General features: G+C 39.5%; 1 protein-coding gene and 1 long non-coding RNA gene across 5 annotated transcripts in view; one reads left to right on the forward strand and one right to left on the reverse strand.

The window, feature by feature from the left end:
* Positions 1-13,441, forward strand: part of PSEN1 (presenilin 1) — a 72,560-nt gene that overhangs the window by 53,753 nt on the left and 5,366 nt on the right. For all 4 annotated transcript variants that reach the window (XM_003987805.5, XM_045060189.1, XM_006932969.4 and 1 more), the window contains 2 exons: positions 5,543-5,629; positions 8,364-8,537. In XM_003987805.5, coding sequence (XP_003987854.1) covers positions 5,543-5,629; positions 8,364-8,537 — 261 coding nt within the window. The remainder of the gene's footprint in view (positions 1-5,542; positions 5,630-8,363; positions 8,538-13,441) is intronic.
* LOC109500914 lies at positions 9,126-13,087 on the reverse strand. Its single transcript, XR_002158780.2, has 2 exons — positions 13,032-13,087; positions 9,126-9,605 (listed from the first exon to the last, which is right to left on the reverse strand). It is a non-coding gene; the product is annotated as an uncharacterized LOC109500914 (long non-coding RNA).

The following is a 13,441-nucleotide window of genomic DNA, read 5'->3' on the forward strand; positions in this document are numbered from 1 at the left end:
TACAGGTAAAGTTGAGAGCACATGTTAGTTGACCTTAATCTTCTTGTGAACTCGATGTGAGGTCACTTGCGGGAGGTGGAAAGGTGGGGACTGTGCTTGTAGCTAGAGAAGTCTGATAAAGTGTTAAGAAACCCATTGTCTGGAATGCAAGGATCGTTGTGTTACTCTTTCTCCAGTATAAATTTATTATCATCTGCTTCCTGTGTTTTTTAGCAGAAAAGAACAGATGACGTTTTGAACATTTTACTCCTAATCACATTTGGGTGTGAGCTTCTTATGTGTTATTCCTGGAAATAAAAATCCATTTATGTTTTTTATATTTGTGCATACAGAATGTTCCACCAAATGTTAATAATGAATGCTGGTTAGAAGTAACCTAAGTATCCATCAAAGGGAACACTTGCAAATTATTCTGGTACAATCATAAAATAGATAACTGTACAGCCATTAAAAAGAATGAGGCAGTGGGGCACCTGGGTGGCTCAGTCAGTTAAGCATCTGACTCTTGATTCCGGCTCAGATCGTGATCTCACGGTTGTGAGATCGAGCCCAAGTTGGGCTCTGTGCTGGGGCTTGGAGCCTGCTTGAGATTCTCTCTCCCTCTTTCTTAGCCCCTCTCCTGTTAGCATGCTCGCTCACTTTCACTCTCTCTCTTTCAAAAAAAAAAAAAAAAAATGCAGTAGCTCTGTATATGTCCAGTTGTGTTTTCTTTTTTAATGTTAAAGATGACATACTAAAAACAGAAAGCAAGATTGAAAGCAGTAATGCAGTGTCCTGTGGGAGGAGTAGGGGAAAGGAGCTGTCTATGGATGTCTGCATACATGCAATCCTGATGATACTTTTTAAAAACTGACAAAAGGCTAGTAGTGTTTACCTCTGAGAGGTGGGATTTAGAGATTTGGTAGCTTTTATATTTTTCTTTATACCTTTCTCCACTTGTAGAGTTTTAATTGTCCCTTGTGTTTTTTAAAAAGTTAATTATGGATGTCAAAGGGGAGGGATTTTGAGTTTTTAAATTATTATTTGTGTTTTCATAATTTTACATTGTTTTACTGTTCTGTCTACTGTTAGCTTCTGTCACAATAATGTGGTGACACATTTAAGGTGGTTTAAAACTGAAACCTTAAAACTTTAAAACTCAGTGCCTTAAAAATACGAGTCACTTATCACCGCCCTGCCCCCTGCCCCTCCCCCCCCCATATCTGCAGGTGGTTTGATTCACTGATCTGATCTGAGTTGGCTGTTCTAGCCCAGCTCCACGTGCTCCCTTCCTTCCAGCAGTGGGCTCCTCGAAGACCTGTTCTTACTGGCTAGAGGAACGACAGAGCAGCAGCAAGGCCTTTGAAGGCCTAGGCTCGATGTTAGCATGCCGTCACCCCTTCCACATGTCATTGGTTGAAGCAAACCACATGGCTGAGCCCCAGGTCAGGAAGAGGAGGAGAACGACATGCCGTTCACAGTAGCCATGGCACGAGCATGGGTGCAGGAGGGGTGAAGAATTGGCAGTGGTTTTTCAGTTTGCCACAACATTAAACATACATACTGATTTTATACAGCAAATAAGCATTTACTTTGTTGTTTTAAAATATCATTTGCATGTCACATTTTTAAAAACTCAAGTCTGCATAACATTTGACATTCTAAGATATTTTAACAGTAATTCAACATATGTGGAAAAACATTAAGCATAAACCTTTACCTTCTGTGTATATCAGACAGGTCCAAGAAAGCATCTGTTCTCATGAAATACTAAATCTGTCATGAGGATTTTATAAATCACTGAGTTTGAGAGGGCTTCTTTTTTTTTTTTTTTTTTTTTAATATTTGTTGTTTTATATTAGAGTATGAGTAAAGGAGGGTCAGAGAGAGGGAGACACAGAATCCGAAGCAGGATCCAGGCTTCAAGCTGTCAGCCCAGGGCCTGATGCAAGCTCAAACCCACAGACCCTGAGATCATGACCTGAGTTAACCAGTTGAACCATTCAGGCGCCCCTACTATTTGCTCTTTAAAAATGCTGTCCTTTGGGGCTGCTTGGGTGGCTCAGTTGGTTAAGCATCTGACTCTTGATTTTGGCTCAAGTCATGATCTCATGGTTTGTGAGATCGAGTCCTACATCAATCTCAGGCTGCACTGGCAGCTTGGAAGCTGCTTGGGATTCTCTGTCTCCCTTTCTCTCTGTCCCTCCCGCCCCAAAATAAAAAACATTAAGAAAATAATTTTTAAAAAAGCAATCCTTTTTTGCATTTCTATACTCTTCCCCAGTTAATGATATTTGGTTTGCAAAAGCATCTTATCCTCACAAAATGTGAGCAGCATTTTTTTGTTTTCTGTTTCCATCAATCTGACAGGAAAAATGTACACCTGGCTTTGGAACTAAATCATTCTTCCCTAGTAGAGGTGGTCTACTCTGGTAGCTTATCAAAAACTGAGGCTAATAGTTCCTTGAGGGTAGATCATTTCATTCAAAGCATTTCTTTGATTTCATATCAGTTTGGGGGAGTTTAGATTATGTTAATTTTTAAAATTGCATATTTTTCTAATCTGAGATGTTTGGTGTTAAAAGTTTCAGAAGTGGGTTTTTAGATATTATTTTAGTAATATTAATTCATTCAACAACTACATATTCTGTTCATGATAAGTTACATCAGTGGTTAGCAAATTACTGCCTGTAGCCAAATCTGGCCCACAACCTGTTTTTGTACAGCCTGTATGCCAAGAGTGGTTTTTACAGTTTTAATAAAAAAGAAAAGAAAAGAGAAGAGTATGTGACAGAGACCAGATGTGACCCATAAGCCCAAAACATTTATTTGGCTCTTTATAGAAAAAGTTTGCTGACGCCTGATATCCATGGTACTATTAATTTTTTTTTTAATGTTTGTTTATTTTTTGAGAGAGAGAGAGACAGTGCGAGTGGGAGAGGGGCAGAGAGAGAGGGAGATACAGGATCCAAGCTGGCTCCAGCTCCAAGCTATTAGCACAGAGCGCAATGTGGGGCTTGATCTCACGAACTGTGAGATCATGACCTGAGCCGAAGTTGGATGCTTAATTGAGTCACCCAGGCGCCCCTCCATGGTGCTATTAAATGTTAAAACAAAAGAGTTTGTTGTTATATTTTTTCATACTTGCATAGAGAAAATCAGATAAATACTTGCTACCTTCATTGCCAAGAAGGCTACAGAAATTCATAAGCCTTATACAGAGTTTCTCTTCTTTGGGTTTGAATTTAAGAGTGTATTGCATACCTGGATTATGTTGACTTTGACCACTTAGTTGGGTTATCATATAATGAAACTTGTCTGACCTTAAAATCCTGAAGCCTCAGTAAACAAAGTGTAGCTGTTACAGAATTTTCAGCTTCTAGGGGCACCTGGGTGGCTCAGTCGGTTGAGCATCCGACTTTGGCTCAGGTCATGATCTCCTGGCTTGTGGGTTTGAGCCCTGCATCGGGCTCTGTGCTGACACCTTGGGGCCTTGGGCCTGCTTTGGATTCTGTGTCTCCCTCTCTCTCTCTGCCCCTCCCCTGCTCATGCTCTGTGTCTGTCTCTCAAAAATAAATAAACAGGGACACCTGTTTATTTTTTTTATTTTTTATTTTTTAAATTTTTTTTTCAACGTTTATTTATTGTTGGGACAGAGAGAGACAGAGCATGAACGGGGGAGGGGCAGAGAGAGAGGGAGACACAGAATCGGAAACAGGCTCCAGGCTCTGAGCCATCAGCCCAGAGCCCGACGCGGGGCTCAAACTCACGGACCACGAGATCGTGACCTGGCTGAAATCGGACGCTTAACCGACTGCGCCACCCAGGTGCCCTGGGACACCTGTTTATTAAACAGGTGGCTCAGTCGGTTGAGTTTCCGACTTTGGCTCAGGTCTTGAGTTTGGCTCAGCTCATGAGTTCGAGCCCGCCGTCGGGCTCTGTGCTGACAGCTCCGAGCCTGGAGCCTGCTTCAGATTCTGTGTCTCCCTCTCTCTCTGCCCCTAACTCACTCGCATTCTGTCTCTGTTTCTCTCAAAAATAAATCTTAAAATAAATAAATTAAATAAATAAATAAACATTAAAAAAAGGTAAAAAAAAAAAAAAGAATTTTCAGCTTCTTTGGTTGTGTATTTGTTTCATAAGTTACTCAGAAAGCCTAAGGGTATTAGGAACATGGATATAATTATAAAATCAGTGATAACAAGCCAGAAATTCATAGATGCCAAGTGTCTTATTTAAAATTGTTTACTGTGACCATAGATTAGACTCAGGTTGCTGCTAGCATTTGGTTTCTGCTATAGCCCTATATGCACATGTTTATAAGTATTTTTGTATTGTTGTTAGTGTATTTTGGGGATATTTCCCAAAAGTGGTATTCCTGAATAAAAGGGTTAATGCACAGGTAGTTTTTTTTTTTTTAATTGAAGTATAGTTGACATACAATATTATAGTAGTTTCAGATGTGATTCAGCATTTATGCACATTATGAAATGCTCACAGTGGTAAGTATAGTTACCATCTGTCACCTTACAAAGTTCTTATATTACTGACTTATTCCCTATGCTGTACTTTACATCCATATGACTTATTTTATGACTCAAAGTTTGTACCTCTTAATACCCTTCACCTGTTTTGCCCATCCCCCGTCCACCCTCCCCTCTGGCAACCACCAGTTTGTTCTCTGTATTTATGGATTTGCTTCTGTTTTGTTTTGTTTATTCATTTATTTTAGTGTAGTAGCATAAACATCTAGGTTCGTCCATGTTGCAACTGGCAAGATTTCATTTTTTTTGGCACATACAGTTTTATTAGAGGTTACCAAATTCTCTTTCAACAGGAGCTACATAGGAGCTATACCATTTTTTTAACCCACCTGCAATATAGGAGAAGCACCATTTTAAAGTATTCATGTTGTCCTTTAACTAAAATGTGACAGAGATGTGTGTATATACCTAGATCTATATAGATATATATGTTATTTTTATGGAAGGGACATAGAATAAGCCAGTTGACTATCCCCTTTATGTTTGTTGCTTTTAACCTTTTTTTAATACTTGTATATCCTGTAGTTTAGCATTATTGAAAATCCAGAAGTGAGGCATAATGTGAAAGAAACTTATTCAGTCATCCTTAGAATCATCATGATCATCTGATGCTTTTGTGAGCCCTGGTTTGTTCTCTGATTTAGTTCCAATAAGTAATTTTCATCAGTGATTTCACACTGTTTTAGGAAATTCAGCTAGTCCAGCTTGAGTCTGACTGGCCTGAACAGTTTTCTCTCTGGTTACTTTGCAGGGACTGGAAATAATGAGGAACTGTTTTACAATAGCAGCTGCAGTTGGGAAGCTAGAGTAAATGCTCAGTTTTAGGATTTTTTCTTTAATCTGCCCAAATCAAAGAAAACCTTTTATGGTTTTTAATCTGCATTTATTTCTGATTGTTAAAGATACTTAAGGCAACATTAAGAAGATTGGTGATTTGTGTAGGAAGATAATGGCCTGTTCTCTAGTCACATACTTTCTGTGTTTAAAGTTCTTATCTGGACTTTTATCTTTCCCAACAGCAACAATGGTGTGGTTGGTGAATATGGCAGAAGGAGACCCAGAAGCCCAAAGGAAGGTATCCAAAAACTCCAATTGTAATGCACAAAGTAGGTGACTTTTATTTGGTAATTTCCTGTTTTTTCTGGGTCATTGTCCTGTTATATTGGCTGACAGTGAGCTAAGAAGCAATGATTTTAACCTCTGTCTTTGGTCATGGACTCTTGAGCACCTCCTGAAAGCTGTGGTAATACCCAGTAAATACAGATAAATATTTAAGGAGTTCAGACACTCTAAACCCAACTGCACACCCAAGGCACCCTAGGTGAAGAACTTCTGCCATTCAGTGCCCTTAATACCAGTATGGAAAGGTTCAAATTGAGGCTATGATTTAAAAAAGGAAAAATAATCTTGGTTTCCAAACCTGTAAAAATGAGAGCCTCTTATCTGATATGGCCAGGGTAATTTAAGTATAATTTGACTTGAGATGCAATCATGTTTATACCAAGAAGATAAAATATTCCAGGTGGACAGGACTTTCTGGAGGAGAATAAAAGTAATGATCCAGGGTGGGAGATCAAAAGGCCTCTGTGGGTACTACCGAAGATGTTAAGGAGAACATAAGGTAGGAGTTGGTGGAGAGAACTGGAATAATAGCACACCATAAATAGTCAAGAAGAAAGGAAAGTTATTTTTAAAACAAAAAGAGCTAACCTCATGAGGAAGCTGAAAAACAGGCAGAGTAAAGATTGGTGAGAGAAGAAAAAAGGGCCTTAATCGAGTTACTGTTTGTCAGGAAAAGGGAAGTTGGGGTTTTGTGGAGCCAGGAGATCTGCCGAGTTGATGCTGCAAGGAGGGCACTGTCCCCTGAGAACCCCACAGCGGTCCTGGTAGAGAAGTAGGAAATACGTTGGAAACAGTTGTTACAAGGCCAGTTATTATGTTAACCTGTGTGAAACTAAAGAAAATTAAAAGATTGTTATCTATGAGTTATATATGTGAGTATGAATGTGGTTTTGGTACATCAAGATTTTATTCTTCTAACAAGTAGTGATTGAGCTCCTGTGTGCCTGGTGTTTTTCTGGGCACTGGGGTACAGCCCTGAACAAGATACCTTGTCCCTGTGGAGCTTCTAACCTATTTGGAGAGATACAGATGTTCAACAACTAATTCCACAAATAATTCATACACTTGTGATCAGCCTACAAAGGAGATGTAGAAGTTGGTATGAAAGTTTATAGAAGAGGAATTTCCTTTACTCTGGAAAGTCAGGAAGGCTTCCCTGAGGAAGTGACAGTAGGTGATGAACCAGCTGAAGATTTGAAGAACTTTCTAGAAGAGGAGACATGGGGAGAGGCCTTGTAGTTAGAAGGACCTGGCTGAACTTCAGAGCTCCTCAGCGGGAGTGCTGTGGTATTTTGGGTGGGCAATTCTTCATTGTGTGGGACTTCCCCTCACTGCAGGATATTTAGCATTCCTGGTCCCCCACTCACTAAATGCTAATGGTGGCTTTGAGGTGTTGCAGTAACCAAAAAGGCCCCCATCCTGGTTCTTCAAACACCCCCTGGAAGGGAGGTGCTACCCCCTAGCTAAAAACCACTGTGTTAGAAGAACTAGAAGTTACATTGGAACAAAAAGACACAGGGCTCCCAAGAGGGATGTCTGAAGGTTTGGAAGTAGGAGTGAGGAGGGATGGGGCAGAGCAGGCAGTGCAGTTTTTATTTATAAAGCTTATGCTTAGCTTATGTTTATGTGATTATGTAAACTCCAAACCATAGAAGATTCAGGTTTTGTGAAGACATGGTTAAGAAAAAGAATACAAATTACAGATACAGAATTGCTCTGGCCCCTCCCAGAAGAATTCCATGCAAGTGAGAGGTCTGAAGGATGCAAGCTTTACTTGTTCATGGTAAACCTCCCTCTGCTATGAGCATGTTTTACCTTTATTAGAAATAATAATAAAGGAGAGAAAAGGTATTATCAACTTCACATGTATTTTAATTATTTTTAATGTATGGAAGTTTCTCAGGACTTTCATGTTATGCTCACAGTTTTCAGTAAGATTGATCATTGTAACAAAATGACTGGCCCATAAAAAAAATTCACCCCCACTTTCCTACCTCACCCCACCTCCCATAATGGTATGCTTTTTATCCTGGTCACTGAAGCCACTGGTGAGTGCCATCATTTAGGAAGCTTTGGGCAGCCGAGATCAGATCTTTGTTGCTTTAAACAAAGAAGAGTTATGTTCTCTCTTGTGTTAACTTAGAGTTGAGTCCTAAGGTGTAGGCATTTGTGGGGTTGGGGAATTTTATGGTTCGTTGATATCATCAAGGGCCCAGGTTCTTTCCTTCTTCTGGTTCCGTCATCTTTAGATACAATCTTGGTCCTCAGTCCACGGCTTCTCATGGCCAGAAGATGGCAACTGCAGTTCCAGGCATTTTATCCAGATAAGACATCATCCAGGGTTGGAAAGGGGCTGTTTGTTTCTTCTTGAGTCTCAAAAGAGTGAGAAAAACTTCCCCCCAAATTCAGAGCAGACTTGGCCTCAACACACATTGGCTAGTACCAGCCTCAGCCTTAGAACTGTCATTGGGAAGAGTCATGTGCAGGATAGGTGGAAACCTAAACAAATCCGGACTCTGCCTTCAGGAAACAAGGAGAGAAATGACTATCGGGTAGGCAACCTCCAGGTACTTTTACAGCTTGTGATTTGTGGTTTAGGAGCCAGCTAACTTAGTTGCAGTGACAGTCGGGTAGTTACTGTTTCCGTGGAGTTTTCTTAAAGGTATTAACATTTTTTCCTAAGTATTACAGAGCTGTAATTTCCACTTTCTCTTGAAGGCACAGAAGGGGAGTCCCAAGACCCTGTGACAGAGAGCGATGATGGTGGCTTCAGTGAAGAGTGGGAAGCCCAGAGGGACAACCGCCTAGGGCCTCATCACTCCACGACTGAGTCACGAGCTGCTGTGCAGGAACTTTCCAGCAGCATCCTAGCCAGTGAGGACCCAGAAGAAAGTATGTGTGTTACTCTGTGTTGAAAAGTCATGAGTTCCTTTAGGTGCTACATTACCAAACTCCTCAAAAATAAAATGGATCAAGAGTGGTACAGTCTAATTCTGAATAACAGAGTATAGCATTTAGTGGGAAATATTAATAGTTGTTGCTTTTCTCATAGTTACATTTGTTAATGGGCCAAATTCTGCCCCTCAGATTTTTGGAAATGGCCTTTTACAGCCTGAACTTTGGCATTTGTTTTAAAAGATAAAAGATTTTTTGGAAATTATTATTCCAGTAAGACTCATGACTATAATATTTATTTACAAAAATTTCATTAGTATATTTCCTCTTTGGTGTGTAGAGACCTGTGAGTTTGAATGTTTCAACCTTTTACATCATTATTCCCTTTGCTGGCAAGCACTGTATTTTATTAATTTTAAAGACAAAAGGATTTTGGTTATTGGGAGAAATGCAAGCATTTGTTCAGTGTCTAAGATATGTTGTCACTTAGACCTTGGTTAGCAGTTGGGGTTTCTTGGGAACATTATCAGCCAGTAGAGCCCCTCCCCCCCCCCCCCTTTGGTTAGGGCTCAGTCGTCTCTTCAGTTAGTCTTAGAGATGTGATTTATTAAGAGATTAGCACATTTTCCAACTAAATTATTCTCTGTGGGGTTTTTTTCCCCAGAAAAGTGAAACTCTTGATTGATTACAACATTACAGTGAAAATATTAAGTACTTTTAAAGAAACAAACACCTAAATTTCTTAGCTTCTTTACTCACTAATCACTAATTGTTATGATCTTGACATTATCCTTGAGCTTCAGCAGAACACTTCTTACATACAGCCAGCTCAGGTTTAGTCTTTTAACTGGGTCAGAACTTGGCACATACTTAACTTTGGTGCTTGGCTGAGTTTTCCAGATGTTAGAGTCCGCTACAGTCTGTGACTTTCACACTCCAGGGAAACTAGACACAGTTGCCTCGTCTTACAGCCAGGCTTAAGCTTGCCTTTGCTGATATATTCTCTGCCTGCAGAGTTACCACCATAATGAGGTTGCATCTTCTTTTCTCTTTTCTCAAAGGTGCCTACAGCCAAAAGAAAGAAGTAATACAGCTGTTGAGTATATAGCAGTCTTTCATGACTGACCTTGCAACTTGAGTGCTCTCTCCTGATCATCTCTCATGTTCTCTTTGTCTCTACTTTTTTTTTTTTTTTTTTAAAGGAAAACCCAAGTATTGCCCCTCCTAACTTCAGAATGATATTTTCTTTATCTGGGACCACTATAAACTAATAATTGACATTCTTTCATCATCTTAGCATCCAGTAACATAACCATATCTGAACAACCTTCTAAAATCAACATTTAATCAAAAACTGAAGAGTTTTTTTAATTAGAAATGTAAAATATTAAAAAAAAAATTTTTTAAACATTTATTTATTTTTGAGAAACAGAGAGAGACAGCATGGGTGGGGGAGGGGCAGAGAGCGAGAAGGAGACACAGAATCTGAAGCAGGCTCCAGGCACCCCTAAAATATATTTCTCCCATGTGAAGGCTGTTGGTCTTCCTTTTAGTGAATTTCAGAATATACTTCCCTCAAACATCATGCCAGTAGCAGGCTCATCCTAAGTGTACTACTAATCAGTAGACTTAAAATTTATCAACGTAGTAAAATTAGCCTGTTGTTTTCAGGAGTGGAAATTTGACTCTACAGATTCTTTTCTGTAACCTCAGGGGAAGTGAGGGAGAGGAATTTTACTATTCAAGTAGAAGAAGAGATTTTAGTAGTAAAAAGGTAAAATAATACATTATAGGCAGGTTGTTGTTTTTTTTTTAAGACTTTATGTTTGAGTAATCTCTGTACCTGACATGGGGCTCGAACTCACAAGCCCAAGATCAGGAGTTGCATGCTCTACCAACTGAGCCAGCCAGACACCCCACGGTTAATTTTAAAACAGTCTCATTACTTTCAAAAGAAATCCCACAATCCTCAGCTGTCCAGCTCTCCAGTCCCTCCCATCCCCCCCCCCACTTAAAGTACACAATGCAGTGATTTTTTACTATATTCACAGAGCTGTGCAACCATCACTACAAGTGAATTTTAGAACATTTTCATCATCTCAGAAAGCAAGTCTATACTCATTAGCTCCCATGTCCCCCCTACACCAACAAATATACTATCTTAGATTTGCCCATCCTGGACATTTCATATAAATGGAATCCTACACTATATTATCCTTTGTACTAGTTTCTTTCACTTAGGCCAATGTTTTCAAAGTTCATCTGTGTTGTAGTATGTGTCAGTACTTCATTTATTTTTGTAGCCAAATAATATGACATTTTATGTATATACCACATTTATTATCCATTCATCAGATAATAGACATCTGAGTTTCCATTTGGGGCTGTTATGCATAATGTTGCTATGAACATTCATGTACCAGTTCTTGTGTGGACATGTTTTTATTTCTGTTGGGTATATACCCAGGAGTAGAATTGCTGGGTCCTATGGTAACTCTGTATTTTACCTTTTGAGAAACTGCCAGACTGTTTTCCAAAGCAGCCATACTATTTTACATTCCCACCAGCAGTGTGTGAATGCCCCAATTTTTCCACATCCTCACCAACACTTATTATCTTTTTGATTATAATCTAGAGTAGGTATAAAGTGGTGTCTCATTATGGTTTTCAGCTGCATTTCCCTAATGGCTAATGATATTGAGTAATTTTTTGTGTGCTTATTGGCCATTTTTATCTTTTCTTTGGAGAACTATATTCAGATTCTTTGACCATTTTTATTTGCCTCTTTAATTATTGAGTTGTAATGATTCTTTGAATATTCTAAATACATATTTGTTTTCAGATAACTGCAAAATTTTTTCCCTGCATTATTTTAAAAATCTCATTTCTGTAACATTTTTTTTCTGAAGAACTTAGTTTTAGTTTCTTATGGCACTTAACATTTGAAATTGAAATCCAAGTCTTTCTAAGGCTGTTATATATTTTAGCCTTTATATGTGCCAAGAACGTTTCCTGTATTATTTTTTAACTCATTTTTTTAAATGTTTATTTGAGAACGTGAGCAGGAGAGGGGCAGAGAGACAGAGAGAGAGAGATGGAGGGAAATGGGGACATGGACACAGAATCCAAAGCAGGCTCTAGGCTCTGAGCTGTCAGCACAGAGCCCAGTACGGGGCTTGAACTCACGAGCCATGAGATCATGACCTGAGCCTAAGTCAGATGCTTAACCGACTGAGCTACCTAGGCATCCCCACCCCGGCCTTTTTTTTTCTTTTTGTTTATTTATGTTTGAGAGAGGGAGACAGAGCACAAGCAGGGGAGAAACAGAGAGCGAGGGACACACAGAATCCGAAGCAGGCCCCAGGCTCTGAGCTGTCGGCACAGAGCCTGACACGGGGCTCAAAACCACAAACTGTGAGATTGTGACCTGAGCTGAAGTCAGACACTTAACTGACTGAGTCACCCAGGTGCCCCTAATTTTTAATTCTTGATAACAGCCCTATGTAATAGCTCATAATCCCCATCTTAGAGCTGAGGAATTTGAGGATTAAAAGAAGTTAATCAACTTGCTCTGGATCATACAAGTACTTAAATAGTAGCACTGGCCTCTTCTGTACATGTGAAACTGGTGTGTATATTCATCAGTCTGGGAAGGTTAGTAAGTTAAAGGGTAGCTGACCCAGTAATTCATAGCATTGGATTTCATGGGTCATATGTTTATCTTTTCCACTAAGGAAGATTTCACTCTGGCTCCCACAACTCAAGAACACTGGTTTCTCTGTAATATCTTATTAACCAGCCCTCTGCTTATTTCTCACCCACATGTGGAACACACTACTTCTCAGGGCCCTCTGCCTCTCTCCCCTGGAAGTGGTTTCTCTAACCCAGGCAACTGAACGTTAAAACCAGGGTCAAACTTCACTTGGGAATAGTTATTTAACAGAAAAATGAAAGCCACTTTTAAAGCTTTATGGATGAATAATGGATCCCAAGTTAAAACATATCTTTTGAATCCATATTTTAGCCTTTACTTTTTTTTTCTTAACGTTTTATTTAAACTTTTGAGAGACAGAGCATGAATGGGAGAGGGGCAGAGACAGAGGGAGACACAGAATCTGAAACAGGCTCCAGGCTCTGAGATGTCAGCACAGAGCCCGACGTGGGGCTTGAACCATTGAACCATGAGATCATCACCTGAGCCAAAGTCAGATGCTTAACTGACTGAGGCACTCAGGCATCCCTAGCCTTTACTTAATTATATCTTTTTTTGAAAAGAATTTGAAGGGAAAAAATGTTGGATAACAGAAAACCTATGGCCTTTGCATTTCTTGTAAGTTTTAGGATCAGCTTGTCAGTGTCTACAAGCTACATTTCAAAAAAATGGGAATGTAAAGAATTTTGAATACCCAAAACAATTTTGAAAGAGGACAAATTGGTGGATTTATACTATGTGATTTCAGAACTTACTCTAACACCATAGTAATTTGGTACCTGGGTGGTTCAGTCGGGTAAGTGTTCAGCTTCAGCTCAGGTCATGGTCTCATGGTTCATGAGTTCAAGTCCGCATCTGGCTCTCTTGCTGACAGCACAGAGCCTGCTTCGGATCCTCTGTCCCCCTCTCTCTGCCTCTCCTCTGCTCATGATCACTCTCTCTCCTTCAAAAATAAATAAACATTAAAAAAAATTAAGTAAAGCCATAGTAATCAGTTCAGGCACAAGGAGAGGCATATAAATCAGTGGAACAGAATTGCTAGTCTAGATGTAAATACTTACATTTATGGTCAATAATTTTTTTTACAAAGATGCTAAAATAATTCAACAGGAAAAGGGTATGTAATCTTTTCAACCAGTGGTGCTGGGACAATTAGATATCCACATGCAAAAGAATGAGTGGAAACTCC

Source organism: Felis catus, chromosome B3, assembly GCF_018350175.1.
Source record: "Felis catus isolate Fca126 chromosome B3, F.catus_Fca126_mat1.0, whole genome shotgun sequence".
Classification (NCBI taxonomy): domain Eukaryota; kingdom Metazoa; phylum Chordata; class Mammalia; order Carnivora; family Felidae; genus Felis; species Felis catus.